General features: G+C 36.6%; 1 protein-coding gene across 1 annotated transcript in view; it reads left to right on the forward strand.

The window, feature by feature from the left end:
• Positions 1-17,725, forward strand: part of LOC133335331 (sensory neuron membrane protein 2-like) — a gene marked incomplete at its 3' end in the record, with an annotated part of 70,900 nt that overhangs the window by 24,353 nt on the left and 28,822 nt on the right. The window contains exons 2-6 of the mRNA XM_061543616.1: positions 4,785-4,942; positions 5,010-5,157; positions 5,395-5,532; positions 10,723-10,983; positions 11,040-11,469. Of these exons, the coding sequence (XP_061399600.1) occupies positions 4,785-4,942; positions 5,010-5,157; positions 5,395-5,532; positions 10,723-10,983; positions 11,040-11,469 (1,135 nt within the window). The remainder of the gene's footprint in view (positions 1-4,784; positions 4,943-5,009; positions 5,158-5,394; positions 5,533-10,722; positions 10,984-11,039; positions 11,470-17,725) is intronic.

The following is a 17,725-nucleotide window of genomic DNA, read 5'->3' on the forward strand; positions in this document are numbered from 1 at the left end:
TCAGAGAATACAAAACTGCCTGGCACACAATGTTTAATATTTCATAGAGGGTATAAAATGTTCGATACATTTTTTTGTTTTGGTTTTCGTATTATTTAAAAAACAAATTATTCCAAAAACCAGTGAGCGGAGCAGTATAGTCGGACGGGGCCGACCATACGATACCCTACACAACTACTACGGAACTCAAATTTTCTGCGCATGTTTATTCCGAGTCTGGGCAATATTTCGTGATATTTGCACCCTCTTGCCCGATTAGAGGTAAACAGCACCTCTTCCTCACACTGACATATATTTCGAATATTACGAGTATTTAGTACATCTATTGTCCAGATTCCCTTCACCGTGGGTTGTGTTGTGATGTTCGGCTTGTATTTGTGGTCTATAGATCGATTCGAAAATTACACAAAAAATGAAGTTTTCGGTCCACTTAACTGGAACCTTATGCAACATTTCAAAGCGATCAGCGCTATAGTTCTGCTCTGTAGAGCGATAATGGGTTACTAAATAACATGCGAATACGGAGATACCTATAAATATTTAGGTGTAACTCCCAGATACGAGCACATACAACAATATAATTGGTATTAATTTAAAGGTCAACCACTCCTCTTGGATATAATATCAACTTCTCGGGTCTATGTCCTTCAGGGACAAATATATACGATATAGAATACATATTTTGTAATTTTTCACACAAAAGTCAGGGTCCATTTGACCCGCTAAATATTGACCGATCTTTATCAAAACATGCATGCTTATTCTTTGGCCCAATCCCCTTCTCCATGCAAAATTTCACGAGGTTCGGGCCATTATTGCGGCCTCTGGAGCGACCAGAAAAACAGACAAAAATTTAGTATTTGGTCCCTTTCATCCCCTAATTATTAACCGATCTTTCCCAAAAACAATAGGGGTCTTCATTGGCCAGAACCCATCATACATGCAAAATTTCGTGAAGATTGGTCCATAACTGTGGCCTGTATCGTGTTTACAAATTATAATGGACAGACGGACGGACGGACGGACACACATGTCTAGATCGACTCAGGTAGTCGAGATATGACGATCGGTATACTTAAAGGTGGGTCTAGGACCAATATTTCGCGGCGTTACAAACTTTTGGGGCTGCAAAAAGCTATAATACCCTGACAACATAGTTGTGTAGGGTATAAAAACGAACCGCCCACATTTTCTTTGAACTTTAAATTTATTAGCCTTTTCTTATATTTATTTAATCATTTATTGCCCAAAATTTTTCCATTTGAACTTATTTCAAATATGTCATGCGAAATGTAATTATTTATTGATAATCAAATTAGAAATTAAATTTATATTCGCCGATTTAATTTAATGTCACATTAAAAGCGACACAATAAATAAAAACATTTATTTATTTATTTATTTTTTTTTTTCAAAAAAAGAAATAAAAGGTAATTCATTCGATGACAAATCCCACGCAAGGAATTCTTTCTTGTTGAGATTTATTTAAATTTATTTGAGAAAAATACCTTTTTAAAAAAGAAAATTTCCATTGTAGCATGGTAACGTTCATTAACAATATTCCCTCACAACTATGTTTAAGCATTACCCAATATTTGCCAATTTCAAAGCTAGAAACTTCAGAAAATATCTAAATGCGGTGTTTAAAAATGAAGTACTTATGAATATCAGATATCCAATAGAAAGAAAAGTCTTTTTAGGCAGAAGGGCTTTAATATATAAAAATATCTCATAGTAGTATCAAACGAATAATACATTAAGTAAAACAAAAAACAAGTCAGGGGAGCAGTATTGTCGGACGCGGCCGACCATGTGATACCCCACACAAGTTCCACTAAAATCTAACTTTCTGCGGTGTAGTTCTGAGCTTGGGAAATATTTCGCGATATTTGCACCTTCTTGACCGACTAGAGGTCAACAAATATTAATAATATTCAGTACAGCCCTTCTAATTACTTGTCCAGATTCCCTTCAGCGTGGGTTGAGTTGTGATGTTCGGCTTTCAATTGTAGCCCATAGATCGACTCGAAAAAAAACACAAACAATTAAGTTTTCCGTCCACTTCATCCTTGACCATAATTGGAATCTCATGGAATATTTCAAAGCGATCAGCGCTATATATCCGCCCTGTAGTGTGTTAATGACTTACTAAATAATATCTGAATACGTAAGCACCTATAAATATTTAAGTGTAACTCCCACATCCGAGTACATATAACAATATAATTTATATCAAGTTAAAGGACAATCACTCCACCTCCTCTACAATCAACTTCTCGGGTATATACCATTCAGGGGTAAATATATACGCTATAGAATACAAATGTTGTAATTTTTCACACAAAAGTCAGGGTCCATTTGACCCGCTAAATATTGACCGATCTTTATCAAAACAGGCATGCTTATTCTTTGGGCCAATCGCCTTCTCCATGTAAAATTTCGCGATATTCGGACCCTAATTGCGGCCTCTGGAGCGACCAGAAAAACCGACAAAAATTAGTATTTGGTCCATTTCATCCCCTAAACATTAACCGATCTTTACCAAAAACAATAGGGGTCTTCATTGGCCAGAACCCATCCTATATGCAAATTTTCATGAAGATTGGTCCATAACTGTGGCCTGTATCGTGTTTACAAATTATAATGGACAGATGGACGCAAGGACACACATGCCTAGATCGACTCATCTAGTCGAGATATGACTAAAAGGTGGGTCTAGGCCCAATATTTCGCGGCATGACAAACTTTTGGGGCTGCACAAAGCTATAATACCCTGACAACATAGTTCTGTAGGGTATAAATATACATTATTTTCTAAATTGAGGTCCTTTAAGATACTTCCAAAATGCTCATACAGACAAGAAAAGTCTGGACAGAAGTTCTCCTGAGGAGTTTTCCAACAAAATGTCCTACTCAAGAATTCTGGGTTCTCAAGAATTCTGGGTTGGCTGGGCAGTAGAAAAGATGTGGCGTGTTATGTGAAACCTTGGGATAGTTGATGGTCGGAATTTTGAACCAATCGACCTGTATCAAAGGTAGCCGCATCTCCGCTGTCCATGTGGTATACAGTGCGGCCGTTGATTTAGTGGCGGATATTTCCGAGATAGTGGTTCAGCCTCTCGCAAATGTCATCAATTTTGGGTCCTGAGGCCATGATCGTAAAATCAGCCACGTATGTTACGATGTTCATGCCATCCGGTGGGCGTGGAATTCCAGAAAGATAGAGGTTAAACAGTTCCGGAGATATTACAATCCTCACCACCACTCTTATGATCCTTCTATTTTAAGGTTGTATCCGACACAACTTTGAAGACTACAGGTGTTGTTTAGCTTCGTTTTCTGGATCGCATCGACCATAATACTTCTTCGACTCAAAAAATCCACGATCTCGTTGATTTTTCCTCGTGAAGTCCTGAAATGAACCCATTCTCCGCATCCGTTGCATCTCAGCGAATCTGTGGTGGATGCTGGATAGTGGTTTGGAGATTTTGAGCGAATTTTTAAATAAATGACTTGAATTTAGCCACAGTTGTTTATCCTTAATACATAAACGATTCCTGCAGAACCGTAATCATTAATTATTTCACAAACCAACTGCTTTAATTATGAGATCTTTGGACTATAGTGTTGTTTTTATACCCTACACAACTATGTTGTCAGGGTATTATAGCTTTGTGCAGCCCCAAGAATTTGTAACGCCGCGAAATATTGGTCCTAGACCCACCCTTAAGTATACCGATCGTCATATCTCGACTAGCTGAGTCGATATACACATGTGTGTCCGTCCGTCTGTCCATTATATTTTGTAAACACGATACAGGCCACAGTTATGGACCAATCTTCACGAAATTTTACATGTAGGATGGGTTCTGGCCAATGAAGACCCCTATTGTTTTTGGTAAAGATCGGTTAATATCTAGGGGATGAAATGGACCAAATACTTAATTTTTGTCCGTTTTTCTTGTCGCTCTAGAGGCCGCAATTATGACCCAAACATCGCGAATTTTTACATAGAGAAGGGGATCGGGCCAAAGAATAAGCCTGTCTGTTTTGATAAGGATCGGTCAATAATTAGCGGGTCAAATGGACCCTGACTTTTGTGTGAAAAATTACAAAATTTGTATTCTATAGCGTATAGATTTACCCCTGAAGGACATAGACCCGAAAAGTTGTTGGTATATCCAAGGGCAGTGGTTGACCTTTAAATTGATACCAATTATATGGTCGTATGTACTCAGATGTGAGAGTTACACATATATATTTACAGGCGCTTACATATTCAGATATTATTTAGTAACCCTTTACCACACTAGAGGGCGGAAATATAGCTCTGATCGCTTTAAAATGTTCCATGAAGTTCTAGTTATGGTCAAGGGTAACGCCTACAAATCTGACGATCAGATAATTCTATTGTGATGAACTGGACCGAAAACTTATTTTTTTTTTTGTGTTTTTTTCGAGTCGATCTATAGGCTCCAATGGCAATAAGAAGATCACAACACAAGGGAAGGGAATCTGGACAAGTAATTAGAAGGGCTGTACTGAACATTAGTAATAATTGTCGGGCTCTAGTTGTACCAGATGGTTCAAAAATTGCCCAAGTTCAGAATATAGATCCACATAAAGTTAGTTTTTCGTTGAAGTTGTGTAGGGTATCATATGGTCGGCCCCGTCCGACTATACTTCTCCGCTCACTGGTTTCATTCTATATTGTTTTAAAATACTTATTTTATTTACTATTACACAGAGACTAATGAATTATATTATTATTTCCTCTTTTGCAGAGTGTAATCATTACGGACGGTTCGGAACAATATAAACGTTTTATACAATTGCCACAACCATTGACATTTAAAGTTTACATTTTTAATGTCACCAATCCGATGAGGGTACAGCAAGGCGCCATTCCAATTGTGAAAGAAGTTGGACCCTATGTTTACAAGTGAGTACTCATTTGCCTATTTTAAAAGAAATTGATATTACTAATATTAATATTTGTTTACATGAAGACAATATCGTCGAAAGCGTGTTAAACACTTCTCTAGAGATGGTTCCAAGATAACATTTACCCAAGATCAATTATACGTGTTCGATGAAGAAGCTTCAGCCCCCTACAAGGAAAGTGATCATATCGTGGCCCTGAATATGCACATGAATGTAAGTGGAAAGTGTAGTATAAAAATATTTAAATTGAAAGATAATATGGAGAGAGAGAGAAGATTGTGTCTAATAGGAATAGTACTGTATTCTGTTCGTTATGATCTTAGATTGATATGAAAACAACATATTATTCTCTCTAAAACTATCTCTCTCTCTCCCATTATATCCCATCAATAGGCCATCATCAAATAATCTATTTCAAATATTTTTACCTAATTTGTAAACTTTTTCTAGGCATTTTTACAAGTATTCGAAAGAGAAATCACAGACATTTTACAGGGTTTTGCAAATCGTTTAAATCATCGTCTAAATCGAACGCCCGGTGTTCGTGTTTTAAAACGTTTAATGGATCGCATTCGTGGGAAACGTAAAGTAATTTGTTATATTTACAATTGAACAATATTCCATATTCTATTGCTATATATTTTTTTGTTCTAATTTTATTTTGTTTGTAACAACAAATTTATTTTCTAGTTTCTTCTGGCCTTTACGTTTTTCTTTCTTTCATGTATTTAAATTTATTTTACGCTTTACTAACATCGTTTTCATTCTATTATTAACCTATTTTCTTGAAGATATAAACAAACAGGTTTAATTATACTATGTGAAATGGGCGGGGTACAATACTGTTATGTAATATTAACAAATATTTTAGTTTGACAGTTATATGTCAAAAATCATAACACTGGTGACAGTTACTTAATGGGTGGACTTTTTGTAGAGGTTATTGGATTACACGGTTGAGGGTTTCAATAATTATACGTCCATAATTATATATTATGCGGTGCAAACATATATTCACGTTAATTGTGTGGCTCAAATACTTATTCTAAAATAGCTTTAGAAGTTTCGTATGTATATAACAGATCTTCTATATACGAGGAAGTCTTATCTTTTAGTTACTGAAAAGTCATTGAACTTATTTTCAGACATCAAAAATAAAACTGACAAACTTCCCGGGTCATATACATGCATGCGGTCTATTTATTTCAATTATAATCCCATTTATAATTACATATGAATGTATGCATAATCGACTTTATGGTATTCGTTAAGAAAGTGCCAATTAATATAACATGTCAATATGTTTGTTATTTTTAATTAAAACATTTTCGAAATATTTAAAGTCATTGTTCGCTTCATTGAACAGTTTTTGCAAATTTTGCAAAAACGCTTCAATGATGCGTATATTTCGTACAAATGCAAATTTGATGATTATATAAAATGCGATTATGAGAAAATAATAATAACGGTTAAACGTATATTATATTACGTTAATTGATATTTCTTCTTGCATATTTTATGGACAATTTTATATAATAACATGTCCTAATCTTAAGTGAATATTGACATTAAAATGATCTGGAATTGTATTGAAAAATTATTTTGATTGGTGAGGCCCATTTCCACATTAATGGCTATATCAATAAACAAAATTATCCCATCTGGCAGGTATTCAAACTATATGAAATTGATTAGTCCGAAGACCCTTGTGGTATAAAATGACAGGCAGATGGTATAAAAATGACATCAAAATGTTGGAAGTTAACTTAAAGTATTTTATAGGCCTTAGGGAATTGTGTTGAATAAACAAATAACAATTTCGATAAGTTCGACCGGGCCGAACTTTTTATACCCTCCACCATGCGGTGGATATTCTGGATACCTAAAACCGATCGGCTCTTTCAGAAAAAACAAACTTAACTACAAACACTAAGGCTGAGCTAGTACCTTGAACATACCAAAACTGACACGTGACATGTGAAAAAAAACGTTAAGTTCGGCCGGGACGAACTTTGGATACCCTCTACCATAGGTATACTAACAGGTATTTGGAATGAAAATATAGGGAACATTCTAAAAAGTGGACCTATACCGACAATTCTGCTAACCGATTTATATAAACCATAATGAACAAACCATAATCGTCAAATTTCAGCAATTTTTAATGGAGATTTTTCCTAAAAACACCAAAAAGTGGACCGATATTGACGACGCATGGATGTTCCACCCCAAAATGCTGATAAATTGCAGTATTTTGGTGTGGAACATCACACAGTTATATGAGGCCATCACCAACGTACACTGGTTTTATTTCGGGGGGTTGGGTGGAAGCTGCTGGTTCAATATGAAAATTGTCATTGCATTACATCGTGTAGGAATTACCGAAAATTTGTAGTTATCATTATATGAGGTGCTATGCCTAATTGAGGACTAATATAGCCGAATTTCGAAACTAACATTTTTGGATCACAACACCTTCCTTTACGCTAAAATATTCGGTAAATATCATTATATGGAACTAGGCCTAAATGCGGACGATATAGTTCATTCTCGAATCTTACGTTCTAGTGATTACAACACAGTCTAAGAACCAAACCCAAAACGCGGAACCAATCCGATAACTATTTTAATATAAACCAGTCAGGAAAGTAGTTAAGTCGGACGGGGCCGTGGTATCATATACCCTTTACCACTTTGAGTATATTCAAGTCATGCATCCTTACAGACGTCACATTTTTAAAGGACCATAAACATGCAAGTTTTTTTTCATAACATTGACATTGTCATTCACTAAAAGTCGGACGAAAATATACATGGGAGCTATATCTAAATCCGAACCGATTTCATTGAAACTTGGTACACGTTAGGTTATACTAAATTCAGTACATTGTGTAAAATTTTGTGCAAATCGGCTAAAGAACCCCAAAATACTGAAAATTGGGGGCTACCCACAAAAATGGACCTATATTTATAATTTTATGTAGAGAGATTTATAACCCAATAAGAACTCAAAGTACTAAATTACAGCCAATCGGTCGAAAAATACCATCAAACATCCCCAAAATATCGAAAATTTAAGGGTACCGTTATTTGGGGGCTACCAGAAAATGTGGACATATATTTAAAATTTTTAGTGGAAAAATTTAGCGAATTGTGTTGAAAACGCACTCAAGAACCCCAATATACCGAAAATTGGGGGTACCCTTATATACCTTATGTAGTGGCGAGTTCTGCTACCAAATAAGAACTCACTGTACTATATTACAGCCAATTCGGTGGAAAAAATGCTGTCAAAACCTCCCAAAATCTAAAAATTGGGGGCTACCAGAAAAAGTGGAAAATTAGTACTCAATAAGAACACAATGTACCAAATTTAAGCGACCTAATTTTACGCTAATATAATTTTTTGTGAGATTAGGCGCCCAAACAGAATACAAAATATAACCTTTAGTATAGAGATCGGTTATATATTGAGAATGCAAAATACCAAATAAGAAATAACAATATATCCAATATTGTAGGTTGCCGTTATATAAGGCCTAGACAAATGTTGGGGTACCATTATAGGGGGATATACCAAAACGTGGACTGATATACTCCATTTGCAATAGCAAACAGCCTAGAACATCAATGTCTGTTCAAAATTTCAGTTCTCTCTTAATTATTGCGGTACCTATCGTGATCGGCATACGATTTTTTTCTGGTCAATAATATATATATATATTTATATATTTATATATTTATAAATTACCATCGAAGACCCCGATGGTAATTTCCAGATGTTGCAATCGGAATAATAAGTTTAGTATGCACTGTATCCTTAATGGCGTAGAGTATTATTATTATAAAAATACCATTATAGAGTACAATATTTTGAAATCGGACGAAAATATATATGGAAGATATAGCAGGGTATCGTTTTTTTGGGATATCATTCGTGTTTTGTCATATTCAAAATGTCATGCGTAATTCCAGTTTAAGCTTTTTTATAAATTAAAGATTTATTAGTTGTAACTTTACACATATATAATTGAAGATTTAAAATAGAAGAAAAATAATTTACAAAAAAAAAATTTGTTATTGTTTTGTTGTTATTTTTTGTAATTAAAGAAAATCCTTATTTTTGATGGCGGGCATGATAACTCCTCACTGGAACATCGGAATCCGAAAATTCCAACGGTGTTAGAAGGAGTACATATCTGGCTCTCGTATGAACTAGGATTATTGACTTCGCTCTAAAATTAACAAAATGGTGGACCTTTGAAAAAATATATTTGGAAAATCGCCGATTTTTTACCAAAACCCATATCAAAAAATAAGGAAGATCTTCATCGATTGGCTTTATCCTAGTTCATACGGTAGCTATACACTCACAGAGAAACGTGTAAAAATTTGAAGTCGATTGGGTTATTAGTTTTTGAGTTATCGTGCCCGCCATTCGCAAAGAAATGTTTAGAGAAAAACGCGTTTAAAGTTTGTGAAGCCCTTCAGCCGTCACCTGATGCTAACACAATAAATCGGCTATATCTTCAAGAGTTCTTGAGATTTTCATTTGTAGGGACATTCTTTAATTAGTGTAGATTCGAATTATATCAACAAAATTTTTGACCCCGAGAATGGGGGGGTCCCCTTAAATTATAAACAAAGTACAGGTCGCATTTATTATCCGAATTGGATGAAATTTGGCATACGTCACTTATTTGGCTCAAGGACGAACCCTATTGAAATTGGGAAAAATCGGTAGCGTACTGAATAATGTCTAGAATCATCTCTGTTAAGATTCGTAAAAATCGGTTCCGATTTAGATATAGCTCCCATACATATTTTCGTCCGATGGTACACCAAAGTCCCTATATATGTTTCTTGAAAATGGGAGCTATATCTAAATTTTTTTCATTTTACTGGTCTTCTAAGAATGCGACGTCTCTCAAGATTCATCTGTTGAATATACCCAAAGTGGTGAAGGGTATCATATAGTCGGCCCCGTCCGACTTTATTTCTTTCCTTACTGGTTTATTTATGACCTTAGCTATTTTAATAGATTATTTAAACATAACTTTTTTATACCCAAATGTTACTTGTTTGAAGAATTTACGCTGATTTGCGGGATTACTCCTGAATATTTTGAATATGGGAAAATCTGAACCAAACCCGAGGTTCTATGTCTATCATATATAGTTTTTCATATGAAAAACGACACTGGCTATAATAATGAAAAAGGTACATTTTAAATTTGTTTGAAAAAAAAATACTTTTGTAGGCCAGGATCTCCGAGATATTACAAATTTAATTAAAGACTTAAACCTCCATCATATAACGGGAGATATAAAAGTTAACCCCAGATAATTATCGACTACACCTGTTTTTAATCATTTTTCTAATTTATTTCACGTCAAAAACTAATGTCTATAATTTTTGTTATATAAATATTCCTTTATATATCTAGAACCCTTTAATTGGGTACAAAATATCATCAGCAATATGGTTGATAGTGTTAAAGTAAGTTGGCTTTTGGGTAGATGCGATAAGTTCTCTCGTTGGCATGGCTTAAACAAAATCGGTGAATTGGTTAAAATTTGATATTGGAAATTGCATGCTGTAAATTAAAAAAAAAATTAAAAAAAAAAACATTATCTTAGAATTACAACAAATGCTTATGAATGCTTGTAAAATAAAAAGCTTTTTAATAGAAAATAAGAAAATACAACAACAACAACTATTATTAATAAATTCAAAACCTGTTATTATTTTCATTCCCAATCTGTTTTTTGACATTAGTCGGTTTTACAAATCGGTGAAAATGATCCAGGTTTGGCAATATTGTTGGTCCATCTGAATGCCAATATAAAGGCAATATTTAATGATCCGAAATCAATGTTTGTTCGCACCACAGTCAAGGAATATCTCTTCGATGGTGTACGTTTCTGTATAAATCCCCAAGGTTTGGCCAAGGCCATATGCAATCAAATTAAAGATGGCGGTTCGAAGACAATACGAGAACTCAAGGATGGTAGTTTGGCGTTTTCATTCTTCAATCATGTAAGTCAAATTATTTATTTGGAAAAAACCCTTAATAATATTAATATTTTTTTCAGAAAAATGGAACTGGTCGTGAGGTATATGAGGTCCACACCGGCAAAGATGATCCCATGAGAGTTTTGGAAATACAAAAACTCGACGACAATCATCATTTACAAGTTTGGCTTAATGCCACCGAAAGTGAAACATCGACATGCAATCAAATCAACGGAACCGATGCCTCATCATATCCGCCGTTCCGTCAGCGTGGTGATTCCATGTATATTTTCAGTTCGGATATTTGTCGGTCCGTGCAACTTTTCTATCAGAAGGAGATCCAGTATAAAGGCATTCCCGGTTATCGTTATTCAATCGGAGAGAATTTCGTCAATGACATCGGTCCGGAACATGACAACGAATGTTTTTGTGTCGACAAACTGACAAATGTCATAAAACGTAAAAATGGTTGCCTCTATGCTGGAGCTATGGATTTGACCAATTGTTTGGGTAAGTAAATTGGAAATAAATTAGAATTTAATTCTATCGCTATAAACATTTTATAGGCTCTGCCTTATGTCTAAAGATGTGTATATAAACTAGGGTTATGACTTTTTTCTTAAATTTGATTTTCTGTAGTAGGAATGAATAAAACGAATTGAATATGTATACCCTTCACCACACTGTGGTACAGGGTATTATGTCTTTGTGCACATGGTTCCTTTTGAGAATATGCATAGAATCACGTTTTAAGTCGATTTATGCATGTCCGTCCGTCTCAAATTGTAAACAAATTCGACCTGTACGCATTTGTGATCCGAATTGGATGAAATTTAGCATACGTTACATATTTGGCCCAAGGACGAACCCCTTTTGAAATTGGGAAAAATCGGTTCAGATTTAGATATACTTACTTACTTAGCTGGCTTGTTACAGAACGGTTGTTGCATAAACCGAGCTTAAAAAAGATTTCCAAACGCGTCGGTCTTGTCCGCAAGTCCACCAATTTGGAAGACCACGTTCCAAGATGTTGTTTTCTACTTGGTCTTTCCATCTAATTCTTGGCCTTCCCCTTCTACGGGAACCATCAGTAGGCCCATTTTTATATTCCTTTTGAGCTGGGTCATTTTCATTCATCCGCACAACATGGCCTAGCCACCGTAGTCGCTGCAGCTCAATACGACTGACTATGTCGATGTCTGCGTATAAATTGTAAAGCTCATGATTCATTCGACGCCCATATTCACCGTCGACGCAGATCGGCCCGTAGATCTTTCGGAGAATTATTCTCTCAAACACCCCAAGAGCTGCCTCATCTGCTTGTGCAAGTACCCATGCTTCTGATTCATATAATAGCACGGGTAGTATCAGCGTCTTGTAAAGTGTGAGTTTGGTCTGGCGGGAGGTGGCCTTGTTTCTAAACTGCTTACTTAGACCATAGTAGCATCTGTTGGCCATCTTAATCCTTCTCCGAATTTCAAAACTGATGTCATTCGTTTTATTTATGGCGGTACCAAGGTATATAAAGTCTTTAACTACCTCGAAGCTGTAGTTCTCAAGTTCCACAGTTGGTCCGAGTCTACTGGACGTCTTGCGCGTTGATACCATCAGCTTGGTCTTCTCGCCGTTTACTGCCAGACCCCCTTTGGCAGACTCCTTTTCAATTTGTTCAAAGGTGGCTGTTACCGCTCGCAATGTTCGACCCATTATATCGATGTCATCGGCGGAGGCGAGTAACATGTGTTGTTTGGTGTACAGAGTGCCATTTCTGTTCACCTTTGCGTCTCGTATGACCTTTTCCAGTAGGATGTTAAAAAGATCACACGACAAACTGTTACCTTGTATGAATCCTCGTTCGGTATTGAAGGGCTCCGATAGGTCCTTTCCTACTTTAACTGCTGACCTTGTGCCACTTAAAGTTATCCTGCATAGCCGTATTAATTTTGCAGGAATGCCGAACGCAGACATGGTTTTAAACACCTCTGAACGGATAGGGCTGTCGAATGCGGCTTTATAGTCGACAAATAGGTGATATGTGTCGATGTGTTTTTCGTGGGTCTTTTCCAGGATTTGGCGCAGAGTGAATATCTGGTCAATGGTAGATTTGCCAGGTCTGAAGCCGCATTGGTATGGTCCGATGATGTCATTGACCATTGGCTTCAATCGTTCACACAGCACACTGGATAGCACTTTATAAGCGATGGGAAGGAGACTTATTCCTCTATAGTTGGCACATATCGTCTTGTCTCCTTTTTTGTGCACGGGACACAGGATGCTGAGGTTCCAATCACTGGGCATGCATTCATCTAGCCAAATTGTGCTAATCAGCTGGTGCATGGTGCTAATCATGCTGGTCAGGAGCAGCATCTGGCCACCAGACTTGAATAGTTCGCCTGGTAACCCATCGGCTCCTGCTGCTTTGTTGTTCTTGAGCCGATTAACTCTGTCTGTATCTGTCACCAAGTTCCCTTCTTCATCTCTACAGGAGGATGTGCCTGCACCAAAGCCTTCGGTTTGGTGTTTTACTCGTTGGTAAAATTTCCGGACTTCATTCTGACTCCTGTACATCTCGATTTGCTCACGCTCACGTTTTTCTTGTTCTTTCTTCTTTTTTCTGAAAACACGTTTCTCATCTCTCCTTTTCTCCCGATAATTCTCCATCACGTTATGTGTTGCTACTGTCTGCAGGGTTGCCCTATACGCTGCGTTTTTCTCATCAGTAGCATTACGACACTCCTGATCGTACCATGGGTTTCTTGGTGGTGGTTTTTGGTACCCAATTGTTCCTTTTGCTGCAGTTTGTAGGGAGTGGGCAATTCTTTGCCATTGTGCTTCTATACTATTATCGGGACAAGAAGTGCTTTCTTCAAGCAGATGGGTAAGTTGAGCGGAGTAGGCCTCGGCTACCTGTTGTGTTTGCAGCTTTTCGACGTCGAGTTTCCGTGTTGTATTAGATCGCACCTTTGCTGCAACTTTAAGACGGGTGCGTACCTTGGCTGCCACAAGGTAATGGTCCGAATCGATATTCGCTCCTCGGATCGATCGGACGTCTCAAACACTGGATGAATGCCTTCCGTCTATCACAACATGATCAATTTGATTTCTCGTTGCCTGATCAGGAGAGATCCAGGTAGCCTTGTGTATATCGAGATGCTTGAATCTGGTGCTGCTAACTACCATGTTTTTTGCTGCCGCGAAGTCAATCAGCCTCATGCCGTTGTCGGATGTTTCTTCATGGAGGCTGAATTTTCCGACGGTGGGGCCAAAGATATTTTCCCTTCCGATTTTTGCATTAAAATCTCCTAGCAGAATTTTAATGTCATGGCCAGGGCAACGGTCATATGCTGTTTCTAGGCGCTCGTAAAATATGTCTTTGGTCTGTTCATCTTTATCTTCGGTCGGAGCATGGGCGCAAATTAGGCTGATGTAAAAGAACTTCGCTTTTATACGGATTATAGAAATTCGCTCATCTACTGGAGTGAATCTGGAGACAAGGTCTTTTATTCTCCTGTTAACCATAAATCCGCAGCCAAATTCATGTCTCGTTTCATGGCAGCTATAATACAGGGCGTAATCGTCTGTCCCTTTCCATCGCATTTCCTGTAAGGCAATAATATCGGTTTTTTACTTCTTGAGTATATCCGCCAATGCGAATACTGCGCCTGTTCTGTACAACTTGCGCACATTCCAAGTGCAGATTCGCAGATCGTGGTCCTTTATACGTTTGCGGGGGTCGTCATCATAGTAGGTTGGGTTTTCCGAGAGTGGGCAACTAACCCGACGCCTCAACCCATTTTTTTATAGTTCTTATGGGTAAACTCGCGGCACATATTAGCTCACTATTTCATCGGGTGATGAGAATAGCTCCCCAGGTAGCACCGCGGGGAGGTCAGTGTCCACAATTGAGATGAAAGAGGGACCAAGATAAGTCTGGACTTCACCATGTTAAAGCCAATCAGAGCCGTTGCTTGGTATCTATCATCCCCTACGCCATTTAGATATAGCTCCCATATATATATTCGTCCGATTTAAGGTAAATGGTGCCCCTAAGTCCCCATATATCTTTCGATTGGCACAAAATTTAGTACTGAATTAAATCTAGAATTATGTGTGTACAGTTTCATGAAAATCGGTTCAGATTTAGATATAGCTCCAATATATTTTCATCTGATTTAATGTAAATGGTGTACCAAAGTTCTCGTATATCTTCCAATATGGACGAAACACAGTTCCTATTTCGATTTTTCTTTTATCTACTCAATCATAGAAAAATGCTTCAAACTTTAACGTTTTGAACGAACGTTTCAAATGGGATGATTAGGCTTAGAAGTCATAGCCATACACCCACAATTCGTCAGCAGTCATGACCTAATTGTAATCGGGATCGTCGTTGGCGATTTTCAACATTTCCTAAGCGATGTCCATCGTCGTTGTTTTAACTTAAAAGTTTGCCATTTTAGAACAACCTTCCCTGTCAAACATTTCATGTCCAAGACTTCCGTAAAATTTGTTTGACATTAGCCGAAGAGTGGTTTGACAATTATCCAAAATAATTTTTGACATCTTCCATTAGGTCCACGTTTTTATATAGACTTCATTTTTGGTATTGTTGGGTTTATAACCGAATGTTCTCATCGATGTTGCTATAATTTGGCATTCCGATGATGTATAACAAGTAAAAAAGTGTCAGTCGGTATTTCCGACAGATAATCTATGGTATGTGGAGGTCTTGCGATGTTTTTATCAAAGAGGTTTCGGATTTATTGTTGATCAAATCGGTTATTTAAACCGCTTAAATTAAATTTGCATGTTTAAAGAATATTGACCCTTTGTGGGGGAGTAGGAGTGTTCCAATGGGTACCATCTTCGAGTTCGATCTAGGCTTGGTAAAAATACTATGTTGTGCAAAGTTTTCTTTCAAATCGGACATTCCTTTCGCCTAATACTTAGTTTATTTAATTTGTTATTACGATATTCCCCATTAGTTTTAGTTAATTTTAACAAACACGCACTCCTTCACCTGTCATATACTGCCTTTCCAAAAAAAACATCTTTTGAAGGACATCTCCTTTCTCTGATGCTGATATTCGGATTGACACTTCAAATATGAAAATAATATTTGAAATTTTGCAATTATTTTCAAATTGCTGTTGAGACATAGACTGTGCTACGGAATGGGCGTGTACCCTGACTGGCTGACAGACTGGCAGCTACAATGATTAAAGATCAAACTTGCAATTATGTGAGAATGACCGGCAATTAAAAAACGGTGTTCGGTGGTGTTCTCTACGAATTGTTTGATTCCGCTTAATTAACATAATGTTAATTTATTGGACATGGAACCAACATGGAACTATTTATCAAAGTTATCAGAGAAAAAAAAACATAAAACAAAATAGCAATGCAATATCTGTCAATGATCATTAAACAGAAAATTTTGAAAAAAATATATAAAAATCATTTGTTAGACTAAAATCTATTTTCGAAGTGCGTGTGTGCGTATTTGAATTCAATAAAAAGAAACTGGGATAATTAATAAAAAATATCTTTCATTAACATCTATTAAATGGGTTTGGAATTTGACAATTAAATCATTGTTATACAAATGACATGCCAATACAAGATATTCGATAAAAAATCAACTACCCCGGCACAACCACAACAATTACTCTTAGGTGTATTTTTTTCTCATTGCCTCACCTGCAATCGAATCCGCACAAATTCTAATACTATTTTTTTCGAATTTGTTTACTCTTCCCATTTTTCGTTGTTGTTATTTCTTTTGTTTTCTTTTATCATTAATAAACGCTCGCCTGTCTAGCGATTCCGACTAGTCAATCAATGACAAATGAGCGAATATGACGTTTTAAACTGTGAACAGTTAACAGGCAAGACAGACAGGTTGACAACCGCATTTGAAAAGGTATTATTATGAAAAATTAAACCAGAAATACATAAACTGTGTAGTTTTATTAATGATGACTGGGAGCGAACACTATTTAACAGATTTGTACAAAAACTGTTAAAAAATGCGAAGTTTGAGAAAAATAATTGTTGTGAAAACAGAAAACAATTTTTCGTACGCTTTGAATACAAGTAAATGTTCTTATAATCATGAGAAAACCACTAGGTTTCCAAATAATGTAAACATTTCAATAATATCACAACTATTTCCCTACCTCGCTCTACTTTAGCAGTATTTGCGCCCTCAAGAAAAAACGTTATAACCACCATCTTGTTATACCCTTCACCACACTGTGGTACAGGGTATTATGTCTATGTGCATATGTTTGTAACAGGCAAAAGGAAACGAGATAGACACATGGTTCCTTTTGAGAATATGCATAGAATCACTTAAGTCGATTTATGCATGTCCGTCCGTCCGTCATTGCGTCTGTCCATGTTAAATTGTAAACAAAGTACAGGTCGAATTTATGATCCGAATTGGATGAAATTTGGCATAGGTCACTTATTTGGCCCAAGGACAAACCCTAATGAAATTCAGATTTTGATACAGCTCCCATATATATTTTCGTCCGATTTAAGGGGACCCCCCATTCTCGGGGTCAAAATTTTTTCAAGAATGTCTCTACAAAATTTCAAGTGAAAATCTCAAGAACTCTTGAAGATATAGCCGATTTATTGTGTCAGCATCAAGTGACGGCTAAAGAGCTTCTCAAACTTTAAACGCGTTTTTCTCTTTTGCGAATGGCGGGCACGATATCTCAAAAACTAATAACCCAATCGATTCCAAATTTTTACACGT

Source organism: Musca vetustissima, unplaced genomic scaffold (assembly GCF_032173495.1).
Source record: "Musca vetustissima isolate MV318-11 ecotype Yass unplaced genomic scaffold, APGP_CSIRO_Mvet_v1 utg98079, whole genome shotgun sequence".
NCBI lineage: Eukaryota > Metazoa > Arthropoda > Insecta > Diptera > Muscidae > Musca > Musca vetustissima.